General features: G+C 41.1%; 1 protein-coding gene across 3 annotated transcripts in view; it reads right to left on the bottom strand.

The window, feature by feature from the left end:
* Positions 1-15427, bottom strand: part of MTM1 (myotubularin 1) — a 96488-nt gene that overhangs the window by 18966 nt on the left and 62095 nt on the right. For all 3 annotated transcript variants that reach the window (XM_081808121.1, XM_081808123.1, XM_081808122.1), the window contains exons 7-10: positions 12776-12859; positions 10519-10668; positions 6183-6371; positions 2331-2516 (exon numbers count right to left, since the gene is read on the bottom strand). In XM_081808121.1, the coding sequence (XP_081664247.1) occupies positions 2331-2516; positions 6183-6371; positions 10519-10668; positions 12776-12859 (609 nt within the window). The remainder of the gene's footprint in view (positions 1-2330; positions 2517-6182; positions 6372-10518; positions 10669-12775; positions 12860-15427) is intronic.

The raw sequence follows: 15427 nt of genomic DNA on the forward strand, positions 1-15427 counted from the left end.
TCCCAACCCCCCCACTCCAGCAACCCTCAGTTTGTTTCCTGAGATTAAGAATTCCTCATATCAGTGAGGTCATATGATGCATGTCTTTCTCTGATTGACTTATTTCGCTCAGCATAATACCCTCCAGTTCTATCCACGTCGTTGCAAATGGCAAGATTTCATTCCTTTTGATGGCTGCATAATATTCCATTGTATATATATACCACTTCTTCTTTATCCATTCATCTGTTGATGGACATCTTGGCTCTTTCCACAGTTTGGCTATTGTGGACATTGCTGCTATAAACATTGGGGTGCACATACCCCTTCGGATCCCTACTTTTGTATCTTTGGGGTAAATACCTGGTAGTACAATTGCTGGGTCGTACGGCAGCTCTATTTTCAACTTTCTGAAGAACCTCCATCCTGTTTTCCAGAGTGGCTGCACCGGCTTGCATTCCCACCAACAGTGTAGGAGGGTTCCCCTTTCTCTGCATCCCCACCAACATCTGTCGTTTCCCGACTTGTTAATTTTAGCCATTCTGGCTGGTGTGAGGTGGTATCTTATTGAGGTTTTGATTTGGATTTCCCTGATGCCGTGTGCTCCCCCATCTTCTAGCACAATGTGACTTATGCTTGAGAAACCCTGAGTCAGAGGTCACTAAGGTGTCTATCTGGGCTCCCCAGTTATAGCTGGCCTCGCCAGAGAACACCGACAGTTTCTTTCATTTCTTTCGTATCTCCCTTTCTTTGGACAAGCCTATAAAAACTTACAGGGGCCTTTTACAGCATTTTCCATATTCCATAGGTCCTAACTTCCATACTGCATCTTATGCAGATGGCCTTGACTCCTAATTTCCTCAGATACCTGAGCCATTGAAGAAGACCTACTTCTGACCAGTCTCTCTCCTGTCTAGCTCAGAGTAGGAGTCTACTCTTCCCAACTAGGCCTCACCCAGGCCTGTTCCTGGGTTTTTGTCCAGACTGCCTCTTTCTCTAGAATGGGTCCCCTCGTCCCTTCTGCTTTCAAGCCCCACCAAATCCCAAAGGCCCTGTTCCTTCCACATGTGCATGTCACCTCTTCAACCGTACAAACCTCTTTAAAGGCAGGAAGTACGTCTCATACCTTTTTCCATTCATAGGATCTAGCGTGATGCTTTGCCTATAAAGAGTGTAATACTTTCTAAAAATAAATGTTTTATTTTAGAGTAGTTTTAGGTTTATAGAAAAGTTATAAAGGTACTACAGAAAGTTTGCATATACTCGACCCAGTTTCCCCTATCACTGACATTTGCCACAACCTGTGAACCAATATTGACATGTTATTCAATTATTAATAAACTTAATTTATTGTTAATAGAGTCCATACTTTATTCAGGTCTCCTTAGTTTTCACCCAGTGTCCTTTTTCTAATCCAGGATCCCATCTAGGACCCCACATTACCTTAGCTGTTACAATTAATTGGTTTTGCAATTCATTTTTGAGAATGACAAATTAAGAAAAAATGAAAGTCAGACAGGCCAAATAAAAATATGATTCCTATCAAGTTTGAAAGTAAAATTTGACTAGAAAACAATTTATATTAATAATGCACCTATTTAACATAGGCTCTTTGTTTGTTTACACAATGAAAAGGTACCTTCTAAAGGTATTAGTTCCCTCAGATAGCTTCAAGTACTTTAAAAGACTGTAAGTTTTTGATGCTTTTATCAAGATGAAGGCTTGAGTATAATCTAAGCACAAAGTTCATTCTTTAAAGTAAGTCAATTTGAGATAAGTTTCAATAAAAAAAAAATCTCTCTTTAGGTCCTTGAGGGTCATACCCAGTAATGGTTGGATAATAAACTGGCTGTTTCTAAACAAACCCGCATGGAAGACCGAACTAACTTACTACTGACAAGATGGAAAGTGACATCTCTACAAACTCTCAAACTGTTCTGGAGTGATGTTGTGAAATCTTTAACTTAAGGTAAGCATTTTATGAAGAGGTACAAAACTGTCAAGTGTAGAACCCTATACAACAATTATTTCATCTGTCACTGCTCAATTTTAAAATTGAAGGAATTAGGGGCGCCTGGGTGGCTCAGCCGTTAAGCGTCTGCCTTTGGCTCAGGTCATGATCCCAGGGTCCTGGGATCGAGCCCTACATCGGGCTCCCTGCTCCGTGGGAAGCCTGTTTCTCCCTCTCCCACTCCCCCTGCTTGTGTTCCCTCTCCCACTGTGTCTTTCTCTGTCAAATAAATAAATAAAATCTTAAAAAAAAATAAAATTGAAGGAATTAAAAAAGATTCCTGTCCCACTAAACAATGACTTTCTTGTTTAGGTATGTACTTTTTTCAAAATATACTTGCCTTGATATGTTCTAACCAATGAGTAGACTCCAAACTGGACAACCAGTGAGATTCTTCCACATTAGGATAAACAATGTCTTTGACTTTTTTTAAAGATTCCCGCATGACATGAATGTTATGAATGTCTAAGAAGAAAAGTTCGGCGTTATGATATGCATCATCACTTTCATATCCTCCTCCTGTTGCCTGAGAAACAGCAAGACACACAAACAGTCAGTTGGGTTTTCTATTTCATCAGAAAACTTACACAAATATTTCAAGTTACTGGTCCTCCAAATCTCAACCTAAAACCTTCCAGCTTGGATGCAATGATTGACGTGACCGGACTTCCCATCCAACACTGAGCCTCAACAACATCAGTCACACTCTGAGCTCGGGGAAAAAACAAACAAACAAACGAAACAGGAGGCTGGCAATTTCCTGGGGATCTGTATTTGCAAGAAAAAAAAAATCACTTCAAAATGTTCCATAATTACTAGCTCTTCTTCTGGATCTGGAAAGGCAAGAGCGGTTCTCGAGCGTCCTTTTCCCCTATGGGTTTTGTAGCAGTACTCTTCGGCAGCGGGAGAGGGGCGGGGCGCGGCGCTAACTCGAACAGCACTCAGCTTCAGCCTCTCTTTGCTCTGTGATTTGAGGCAAAGCACTCAACCTCTCTGAGCCTCAGTGAGAACACTAGGTAGGCTAAACAGGATTAAAAGGAGTCCTACTCTGTCACAGTTAACACCAGCCACCATTTAGTGAGCCCCAGTGAAGTCCCAGATACTAAGATTCTTGCTTTACATCCTCTTATCTAATTCTTACAGCAATGCCGCTGGATAGGTATTGCTATCCCCATTTTGTCAATGAGGAGAGATGCTATTTAATGATCCCCAAAGGTACACAGTAATCAATCAGTAGAATTCCAGGTGTCCGAGTTCAAGGCCCAGACCTTTTCTAGTGCACCATGACCACCTGTCTGCCATGCAAACACCAGGGACAGAGAGCTGCACTGCGCCGAGTAGGCCCTCAAAGAGCAAAAGGTTTCAAGAGGAGACAAGCTGGTCATCATCTGCCACGGCGTCTGTCAGGAGTGACTTGCCAGGACAGGCATCCGGACCGCTTCCCAGCATGGCGAAGATACCCATTTTCCATGTATAGCAAAAGAAATGGAATGGCTGCATTCTGCCTCATGTTTTAAAATGCCATGGAACATGTGGCCTCTGGCCCTTTAAGAAAAAGTTAAATAATTCAGAGACTTGCCAAGAAAGCAACGGTTCTCCAAGCTGAAATGGAAGGGGAAGGCATTGGACAAATGTGCTGTTGCTACATTTTGCCTCTTTTCTTTTTATTTATAACAATAGAAAGAATATATAACTTGTAACTCAGAACAGAAGGGCCAATGCAGCCCATGTTTTTTTTCCAGGGTTAAGTCACAATGGTTTCCTGCGGGATAGAAGTAAGGCAACCACTTGAATTTCAAACCTAAAGACCTATGTACAAGCCAGAGGTCTTGGTCTTCCCAGACTCTAGGTGAGAAAATAGGTTTTATTTAGAAATATATTTTTAAAGCTTGTCACAAACAGCATCAGTATAAGTAGACAAAACACATTCAAACTTGTTGTTTTTAAAAAAGTTATTAGCTAATGAATAAATAGACAGATGAGCCCTATTTCCCTCTTCTTGGTTATCCACGCCTCAGGGCACATAACACCTTGCGGCTCTGATCAGAGGCTGACAGAGGTGCCCCTATCCACCTGGCAGTCACTTTCGTAACCTGCAGGCACATAGCCTGGGAGCAAACAGCGAGCCTCAGTTTTGCCAGAGCTGCGAGTCTCTAATGCAATGACAAGTCACCCTCCCATGGATGACCTGCTTCTCTACCCATGTGGTTTTTAAATAGTTACAGTGATTTTTCAGAGATTCTCAATGCTGGAGTTTCTTTCATAAATAACTGAAGATAATATGCAGAAAAATAAAAGGCAAAATAGACTTTTTGCCCCTTGCCTGGGTTTTGTTTGTTTACTTTATAATGGTGTAATGTTGATTATTACGTTGGGGGTGGGGGCTGTAAATTTCTAAATATCCACAAAGGAGGAACGATCAGGTCCAAAGAGAACAGAAGTCAGAAGGGTAAAAATCAATTAGCCAAGCATAGATTGAGTTCCCAAAAGTTCAAATTCTCCATCTCTGGTTAGTTTTGAAGTCTTTTCAGTTTCCTTCTCTTCAACAAAAAGGAACAACCCTGATTATCTAGTATGACGACATAAAGGTTCAAGGGCCTGTTGCTATGGATATAGATGACTAGGGGAGAGACATAGCTGAGGGAGGAGGGAACGGGGGCTTGGTTTTTAAAGAATGCTGCAGAGATCTTTAAAGCCTAGGTTTTTTCCTTAATTTTTTCCTTCCCTTCATTCCTAAGAGCACTAGTAACACAGGCATATTTCCTGAGTGTTAAAAAAAGGCATTCAAGAATTCTGTTCCATCTTTCTAAATACCTCATTTTAATGTTACATCATATCTATTTCAGGTTAAATGTATACATGCAAATATTGCATTTTATACATGTTTTCAACTCTGAATTATATATGAGGGATGGAACAGAAATACCTAACATTACAAATAATGCAAGAAGATATTCATCTCTAGACTTAATTTCCTAAATGTTTACTTCTACTTCCTAATTTACTCGTCAACAACACTCCCTGATTGCTTTACCTATAATTTCAAAATCATTTCCATTACTGAAACAAAAATCAACTGCAATAACAGATAGCTGGGCCAAGAGCACACAGGGAGCAGAGGGGACTCCGCAGATGTGAACGTGTAAGACACACAATCCATGTGCAAATAATGGCGAGTGGAGCTGCACACGCATGCCATTTTACACACCCTTCCATTGAGGAAGCTGCTGCATCTCGCCGAGCTGCTTGAGGACTTGTTTTGCTTTCAGGGTCTTGTCTTGTGCAATGACTAATTGAAGATGCCAGAAAAGTGACCTCGGATAAGCAAAGTATTCACGATGATGACATTTAAGCCTACGGCTGATGAGAAACAAGAACTCTGAAAGGCGCAATGGCGGTGAACAGCCCAGGGCAGGCCCACTGTGGGCACTTGCAAGTGACAGCTGGAAATGATAGGAGAGGGAAAAACGAAACAAAGAGGAGAAGTTGAATGTAAAAAGCATAATAACCTGGGGCTGCTCAGTGTACAAATGGCCTTATACGTTGCGGCAGATTCTGTGGAAGCTTCTGAAAGCGACACTACCTAGTCACTGATGTTCACAATGATGACCCCGATCAACTTCCGGGGCACTCAGCATACTCTGCGTACGAAGGCCAAGAAGACAACGGAGACAGATTTTCTTTGAAAACAGTAACACTGTGTGCACATGACTATAAAATCCATGTACAGAGATCTACTCATTTCTTCAATTATCTTCTATAAATGAGAAGACCCATTCATAAGGATAGTGAAGAGACCGTCTGGATAAAGCTACAGATTGAGGATTTTAACAATTTCGGCTTCCCACAACTCCTCGTAGATGCTTCAGCAGTCTATATATCAAGAGGGATCAAGAACAGCCTAAAGAGCTCCGAAGAGACTCCAACTTTTGCCAAAATTGAAGTTCATTACAGTTCTATACCCACCTAATTTACCTAAAGGTTATTCTCATTTGATCCTAATAGATTCGACTTTCAAAATACATTTTGTGATTAAAACTACTTCCTACCTCAGCAAACCAGTTTTCCCATTTCAACTAAGTTTAACTCTTAATGTAAGCCCACATGTTGACACACCGTGCAAAAACATTCACGTAAAGCATGGCATGCTAGCCGTAAGATAAGCATCTAGCGTGTCACTAAATATACTCACCTTGTTGGCCACCGCATTTACATTGGGTCTTGCATCATAGATTGTGAGTTTAGAAATTTGTCTGTTAGTCTCCCTGATAACATCGAGATACTTCTCATCATCTTTATTCCGTTTACCACTCATACCGACAAGAGGCTGACTGCAACGCACGATGACTGTGTTGTTTTCTGGATGAATCCATGACAGCACCTATGGTGAGTTCAGAAATTTTAAGCTATCAAGAAAAAAAACAAACCTCAAAACCGTTAGAAATATAAAAAAAAAATAATAAAGCACAAACAATCATGATGAAGTGAGTCTGATTTGGCCAGAAGAGAATACTTATTTACGTGTGCTATCACAGTGTGTGCACGATGAGGACTATTCAGAGACAACTAGAATAACCAATTGCTTTACTAGTCTTTTCTTAATTAGCACCACATCTCGTAGAGGTTAAATGCTTACCTAAAAAAAAGTTCTATCACTTAAAGGGAATAAAAAGCTTCTGATACTACTTCAGTTCTGTAGCCTGCGCTGGATTTCTCAGACAGAAACAAGCTTTAGCAAGAAGTGAGACCTAATGAAAATCATCTCTGCTATAATGTGTTTCTATAAGACCAAACTCACTTCTACAGGTCATCTCCCCCACAGTCTCAATTCTAGAATCTCACATAGTGGGGAGAAAAACCCAAGGGAAGCCAAAAACAAACAAACAAACAAACAAGCTCTCAGGATGACCACAGAGCTGCCAGAGGTCCCACAATGAAGCTGTGCACACAAGCCTAGCACGGGGGTTACCCGGTTTCTAAGCTCGCAGTGCAGGAGAAACACCACCTGTAAAAGGTAGCTAACAATATAATACAATAAAAACTATGGAAGTGTCCACTTTAAGTGCGTGAGTTGTTTGGTAGGTGGATTAGATCTCAAAGCTGTTAAAACAAAACAAAACAAAACAAAAAGGGAGCCAGGAGTTGACTGTGGTGGGCAACAGTGTGGGCTCTGGGGGCGGCACATCTCTGTTGTGGCTGTAACCTGGGCACGGAGCTCACAGCCTCTGTCGCTCCCCTCTCCTCCATCAAATGGGGGTGGGGGAACATGACTCCATGGCCCTGCTGGGAGGATGAGCGAAGAACACATGTAAAGTACATTCCAGGGGCAGGCCAGGTGGCCTGTGAAGTCAGATAGGGAAAATTGTGAAAAGCAGACGCAAGAACTGAAGAAGCTCACTTACTACAAGGCCAAATGCGTTGTCATCTCTGAAGTCACCCCCTCCATGATGGCAAATGATAAGCACTGATGTTCATAAAAACTGATGTGCATAATAGTGACAATAAGTTAGTGAGAAAAGATTATACAGTAGCGTGAATGAGTACTCATTCACTGAGTCTTTGTGCCATGCCAGAGACCAGTAAAAACACCACTGTGGCCCCTAAGAATCCAAAGGCTCAGAACTGGGAAGCCCTGGGACAAGCACTGGTCTCCTGGACCTCCATTTTCCAAGCAACAACGTGGAGGTGACACTGGCCCAGCCTGCCTCCTGTGGCCCTTGTTTCGAGACAGGTAAGAGACAGGAGATTCCTTTTATGCATGTATGTATGTATTTTTCATTTTTCAGGCTTACTGAGATATAAGTGATCTACAACACTGTAAGTTTAAGCTGCACAACATGTGGATTTGATACAAGATCACCTTTAAAAGAGCACACTGCTACACATACAAGAGGCTTGTTATTTGATAAACACCCGCACCAACTGTTAAATTTAAATCAGGTTCTAGGCAAGAAACTGCCGTGTGCCACCACAGTGCCCTCCCTCCCTCCATCCCTCCTCTCCCTGCCTGGGAGATTTAAGGCTGGAATCACCATGCCGTTAAGAAATGCTACTCTTGTAAGCTGTTTTGCTTCTTTCTTTCTTTTTCTTTTGGGATCGCGACTATCTTCTTAAAAAGGATGCTTGCTGTTTGACTCACAGGTATAAAGAATGATCACTTCATAACACCAACTACCATGACTGCTTTCAAAGGTTGTTCCGATTAAGGTTAGTATCTAGAAGCCATAGATAATTAAGGATGTACACGCATATTTAGCCACCAAAAGATGTTGATCGCAGCACTGTTTATAATAGTATAAGATTAAAAGGAACCCACATGTCTCACAACAGAAAACGGATATAATACAGCAGGGTACACCGAAACCCTTGCACACACTCATCTCTTTCCAAGACGATGCTACGCAGAGAAAGCGGACTGAGGCACAAATTACAGAATAATTTCATCTTTTTAAATAAAAATATGTCTGCATAGAAGGAAGTTTGGAAGAACGTAGACCAAAATGTTAACTGTGGTTCTCACTAGGGGGCAGACTCCTGTTTTGCTTATCGGCATTTTGTTACATATCTAAAATAACTATGTATGTAAGGACTTCTGTAACTTTAAGACAAACCTGTTTGAGAACACAGGGATGCTATAAGAACAGATGTATGCATTAATGGGAACACTGATGCACGTGGATCATTTTGTTATTCAACAATATCTTACAATCGTTTATGTCCTATTTATGCACAAAATAACAAGAGTGCTTTCTCATCAATTCCTTTTGTATTTTTATATGGGCTTTTAAAAAAGAACTGAATAGCAAATATTAATGATTTCACATTAAAATCAAATACATTTTCTGGGGTATAGTCAAGAGTCAGGTGGTTAGAAGGTGTATCAGAAAGACTACATTATCTACTATTAAATATTTTTTTTTTAAAAGATTTTATTTATTTATTTGAGGGAGAGAGAATGAGAGAGAGCACATGAGGGGGGAGGGTCAGAGGGAGAAACAGACTCCCCGCCGAGCAGGGAGCCCGATGCAGGAATCGATCCAGGGACTCCAGGATCGTGACCTGAGCCGAAGGCAGTCGCTTAACCAACTGAGCCACCCAGGCACCCTGCTCTTAAATATTCTTAAGCGTTGGTAATCTATAAAGATATAGACATGATGGAGAGCTTAGCCTTTATTAGGAAAAATAAAGGCAGACTGGTGGCCGTTATGAAGTAAGAAGGATCAATAAAATGGCTAAATAAGTAAAAAGTTAAGCATTCTATTGGCTCTATGGTAGACTTTCATTCACTCAGGATAGTGGAGAATAGTAGGTCCACAGTGGACTGGGCACAGCTGTTTCATCTCCTCTCCTGCCCCAAATCCCATGAATTCACACACACACACACACACACACACACACACACACACACACATGCGCATGACATGGTCGATGTTCAACTGAATGAAGGCGTGAACAAAATCGATCCACACTACCCTAGCCTAGTTCTCCTGTAGGCGAGACAGGGGTGGAGTCTATAGCTATGGCACAGAAAAGTATGTCACAACGGAGCAGAAGAGGAGTAAGTAAACTTGTAACTCTAGCCTCATTGCCACTACATTCTAGCAAAATGACCTAAAAAACATATGTTCAAGTATGATATAGATCATTAACATATGAACAGATTTCTACTCATAATTAGAGGAGCGAGTGAATTTTAAAAGTTGTGATTCCTATTATGTTGACATTATACAAAAGTTCCACACAAATGTCCTTTTAAGGACAAAAATTTCTAGACTTGGAGTTAAAGGCAAGGTGACATTAAATCTTAATTTCTTCAGTCCTTATTTTTCCAAAATCTGTTATTTAGAAAACCAAAACAAAACAATGTACTTATTATGACATGTCCTGAAAATTAAGAGGGGAAAAAATTCTCTAAATTTTTAGTCAATAAAATTTATGCACACAAAGTAGACGGTATGACTCATACATAAATATTTAAGAGCCAAAGAGAACTTTGTGAACTAGGTCCAATGATACCCTAAGTATACTGTCTGGAATAATCTGCACTTGGCTCAGGTTTGCTAATGGCATTCAGGCAGCTTGCAAATGTGATGAGGACGAGCTAGACCTACTAGAGCCAGCACTCATGTGCTCTATTATAACAGAAGACAGGCAGCGTGTCATTTCCAGTATGATTCAGCCGACGCTCATGGAGAGCCCGTCACATGTCAGGTATGGTACTACAAAGGTGAAAACCATAAAACCCCTGTCCTTCCTTCTTTCTTTCCAGCTAGCACTTGGTTGATCTATGCATTATTTATACCCTCTCTCATATGACAATTAGTTTACGCTCATTCTCTGACCTTGATTGTGAGCTCTGGAAGATGGGTGCTGTCTTACTTCTTTTCCCAGTTGGCATAGTACTTTGCACTCAGAAGGCACTTAAAAATTATATGGTGGATTGAAATTCCAAGAGTGTTTCTCTGACTTAACTACTATTCTTATGGGATAAAAGGCAATCTTTGAGGGAAACTAACTGTAGTACTCACTGGAATTCGATTTCTGGATCTAAAAGTTGCAACTCTCCTGAGATCGTCATCTGAGGCACGATATGGAACCACCAAGAGAGCAGGGTAAGTGTCACAGAGTTCATAGCACTTATTGATAAAAGTTATTCTCCAGTGGTGATTGGGCAAGCCCTGTAGGAAAAAAGGAAGTCCAAGTCAGTACTGCACAACTTCATCTCTGGATTTGGCCTTGGCTCTCCTTCCTTCTTTCTAGCAGAATCTGCACATGCCTCTTTGACCACAGGGTAGGGACAGTCTACCATTTGTACTAAAGGGAGCCAGATCCGTAATCCAGACAACAGAAGAACACAAGACAAAACACTGGTGGTTCCCATAATTCTGAAATATCATTGGTCAATAGAGATTCTCTTGAATTTGAGATCTTCCTTTATTTCATGTCAAACTATTTCTTACTACTTGTACAATAAAGATAAACCCAAGTTCATCGCCCACCTGTGTACCCCACCCCCACCCCAAAGAAAAGTGCATCATGTAGTTTCAACCTGTGTCTAACTGATGGTAGAAAGAGATCGGGCTACTTCCTATCCCTATGCAAAACAGAGTGAATGCTTCAGTCTGCTCCAAAGTAGAAAGAGGTTAAGTTTATGAAGAAAGTCACAGAGGGGAAATAGAGGAAAACCCCTCTGGGGAGGCTCATTTCGCCACCTCCTAAAAGTTTTTTCAATCAAGTGGTTTGGGATCGGTGATCACTCTGTAGGTTGTGTGAGAAATACAGTCATCTGCATTCTAAGCACACTACTAATGTGACAGGGAGACACAGAGTACACCTCCCATCCTGTCATCCACCCACAAAACCGTATCTAGTATGGACAAGATCCAGAGGTGGTGGAATATTCTCTCCCCATACTCACAAATACACAAATACACACACAAAAGTGAGCTATGTGGGTGCTTGCTTTGGGGACAGACATTGTACCTTTTCCTTAGGTCTGGTCCTATAGACCACGGACCAAACAGGTGAGTCTGATGCTGAGTCCAATTAGAGTTTTAAGTCCCATGAGAAAGTTATAAGAAGAAAAGATGAAATATAATGGCAGTCTAAAACAAAATACCTTTCAATAGTTCGTATATGCATGCAATCTTAAACATGAACTGTCTTGTTTCAAGCTAGAAACATTGATCTAAAAAATAAGTCTTAATATTGTCAGCAACACTCCAAAACTAAGGTACAGATACTTAAATACATACTGCTACAGAGGTCTCCAGAACATGCAAAATGTTTTCATGGTCTTTCTTCTGCCTCAACAACTGACCCAGAACAGAGGTCATTAAAATGAGAGGTATATATAGCCTTTGAAAACTTAACAGTCTGAAGCTGCAGAGGATGTACCACCTCATGCATGTGATTTTTAACTCCTGCACCCTCATTCCTGAGCATCGAATCTGCTTACAAATATGTACACCACTGGTCAAGGCTAAAAAAAAAAAATCAGCGTGGGTGCTTGGTAGTGGAGGTGGTGGCTAGAAGGTTCTTCTCAAGTCTAGGGTTCTAAGATTTTACTTTACATTCACTGCCTTTTCATATAAGGCAATTGGGCTTGATCTGATTCTCAAAGCTCACTCGACAAAAGTTCCCAATTATTTTAAAAGCTGTATAGGATGAGAACTGTGAAAAACTCCATCACATAACTCCTAGCTGGCCTACAGATTTGGTTAAACCAGAGGTCAAATTGTGGCTCTTGTACATAAAATGCACAGGCTCTTCTTCACGAAATGCCACAAGAGACCTTTGTCCCTGAACAGCAACACTGTATCAAGCCTCTTGCCTTTGTTACAGCACATAATCATGCACGTGGGTGAAGTCTACAGAAGAGAGCAATAAAAGCAATTTTGATATACATTCATCAAAGTTTTCTTGGAAAAGTCATCATTACAGGGAAACTGTTCTAATTCATTTCAATCTGCAAACCAGAATAAATATAATTTGAATCTAGCTGTCAGTGATAGTTAAGCTCCCGGATACGTAAATATATAGTGACATGAACTCCTAAAGAGTAAGGTATAGAAGTTTGACTCTTCTAGACTCCAAATATTTGATTCATTTCATGAACAACATATCATATGGCTATGGAATGAGCTCATAAATTACAGAGTAATCGATAAAATAAGCTATAACTGCCATTTAAGCTAGACTTTGCAAGGATTTCACTGATGCTCAAAGAGCATGACCAACAACATATTGTCACCCGGCATGTTTGCGATTCACCACATGACTTACCTGCCTTCTGTATTCTTCGACTGGATTATAAACTGTCCACCCATCCACGTTAAACTTTTCTTCATTTAGAAACGCAAATATGGGCTAGAAAAGGCAAAAGGAAAAAAAGAATTTAAAGTTCCGCGTGACGGAACTAACAGTCTACTAATACTACATCCTCCGAGTTTTCACCCACCAGGTTTGCCTACCATGAAATCACAATCCAAAGCGAGACTTTCAAAAAGGAGTAAGAGTGGAAAATACAGACGGGACTTAATGCTACCTTCTAGCTTGAGTTATCATTACTTCTGAGACCTCAATTTTCTATGGCTACAAACATCTCTTTTAATTTGTCCTTTTAAAAATGATGTTCCACAAAAATCAGGTTTCTAGACCAAAACACACCTATCCATTTTGAACAGTATTAGCAATTGATCAGGTAAAAGTCACTTAAAAAAAAAAAAAAAAGGAAATTCAGGAATCATTATTAAACAGACGACTGTCTCAAAAGGGAACAATGACATGTTTATTTAAAAAGGGACAGGACATTAGGAAAATTCTTAATTAATGGTTCTCTGTGAATTCTGAATCAATGCCCTGATCTCTGTGAAATGACAGGACCCAGACCTCTCTTCTCTCTCTGTGCTCACTCTGGAGGCGATATTGATGAATTTCACAGCTTCAAATACCATCTATACTCTAGTGACTCCTAAGTACCTATGGCTCTCCAGCCCCGACTTGGATCTGCACACTTGGCTGTCCAAGGGACCGCTCCACAATTCCAGCCTGCCTCCAGAGGAGGACTCCGAAGTTAACACATCCAAAGCCAAACCCTTGAACGCCTCCCATCCTGCTCCTCCTACAGCCTCCCCATTTCAGTAGATGGCAGCCCCATCCTTCTAGTTGAGCCCAAAACCTTGGTGTTATCCTCATCAACTCACTGCCACCACCCTGGTCTAAGCCTCAACCATCTCCCACTTGCATCATTATAATAACCTCCTAACTGGTCCCCTACTCTCCTCTTTACCTCTAAAGTCAGAGTAATGGTGTCACAACCTAAGTCAGCTCAAGTCATTCTCCTGCCCCAAATCCTCCTGTGGCTTTCCATCTCACTTGGAGTCAAAGCAGAAGTCTGTCCAATAGCCTACATATGGCTGTCCGCCCTCTGGCCACAGCCCCTATCAGGCCTCTGCTCTCCCATTGCTCACTCCACTCCAGCCACACTGGCCTCCAGTGCTATTCCCCCAAAGCATCAAGCACAGACCAACATCAGGGCCTTTCCACCTGCCATCTAGCTGTCTGGAATCCTTTTCCTCCATGGCTTTCCCCTTTACTTCTTTCGCATCTCTGCCCAAATGTAACCTTAATCAGTGAGACTTATTCTGACACCCTATAGAAAAACTACATGCTATTCCACCCCCCCAGAACAGCACCCCTTATTCTCCTTCCCATTTTATTTCCCCCTATTACTTATGACCATCTGACAGATTATATGTATACTTCTTTGTTTACTGTTGGACTCCCACTGTCCCCTCCCCTAGACCAGGGGCTCCATAAGACAGACACCTGCTTTGGTCACATCCTATATCCCCCGTAACTGGAACAGTATCTGGTCCATAGTAGGCAGAATACGTATTTGTTGCCCCAGGGAAAATGTCAAGTCCATACAGCCCCTGTACTACCACCTTCTCTGGAAGCACTGGGTTTGGGCACTTTTTCCTCTGTTGTCGTCCTACAACTGTGCATGCCAGAATCCCCTCCCCCACACTACAGAGCATTTCTGGAAAAGCCTTGCTTGGCAGCAACAGTTTTATGTATTCAAAAAGCAAGAGGTTTAAGAGATTGCTCTCTGGACTGTCTTCTTAAACTTTCTTTCTTTTTTTTTTTTTTAAAGCACAGGGCACCCTCAGCAGGTCTCAATCCAGGCAGTGGTAGGCCCAAATGCTGTGTATTCTACAATGGGTAGCAATTCGTTGAGGCTTTAGATAGACATGGAATCCACAGCAATACTTAATTATTCCTACCACTCGGGAAACACGTGATTTCTGTTAACTTCAGTTTAACTCAAAGACAGGGGGACTTTTGATGGAAATAGCGCTAAAATGTACGGTGCACTTGTTTATCCCTAAACAGAATCCGTAGCACGTATCAAAGCACTGTCTTGGTGACATCTGAGTACTGGATATTATACTGATCAATTCTGCTGAATACTGTGCTGCTGACATATGTGTAGATGCCAGGTGGTTTGAGACACAGGGCTGTCATTCCCTTTAGAAGAAGACCTATAAGCTGCTTTCTTGGAAATGAGTTCCTGACCTCCACATTTGTTTTTGTTTTTGTTCATTTTGTTTGTTTGTTTTTAGTTATTTGCACCTTTCCCACGGAGCTCAAGTGAATATGGCAGCCTTTTAAAAACAAAGAATAAAATTACTAACTCAAAGGCCGGATAAAGCTTTCTCTCCAGAAAAATCGTCATGTGTGTTAATGCTATCAGTGTCCTTTGACTTGCCAGCAGCATTTTCAATGTAACTATTTCTCAGTCATGAATAATAAAGCAACTCTGCTCTTGCTTCACATATTCTCTTGTATCTTATATTAAAATTACTGATAAGTTTACAAAATTATTATCAGAAGATGAAAGTTATATAGCCCAAACCAAAATTATCTCCATAA

The sequence above is a fragment of the Leptonychotes weddellii genome, chromosome X (genome assembly GCF_054177405.1).
Source record: "Leptonychotes weddellii isolate Sample4059 chromosome X, ASM5417740v2, whole genome shotgun sequence".
In the NCBI taxonomy this organism is placed as follows: Eukaryota; Metazoa; Chordata; class Mammalia; order Carnivora; family Phocidae; genus Leptonychotes; species Leptonychotes weddellii.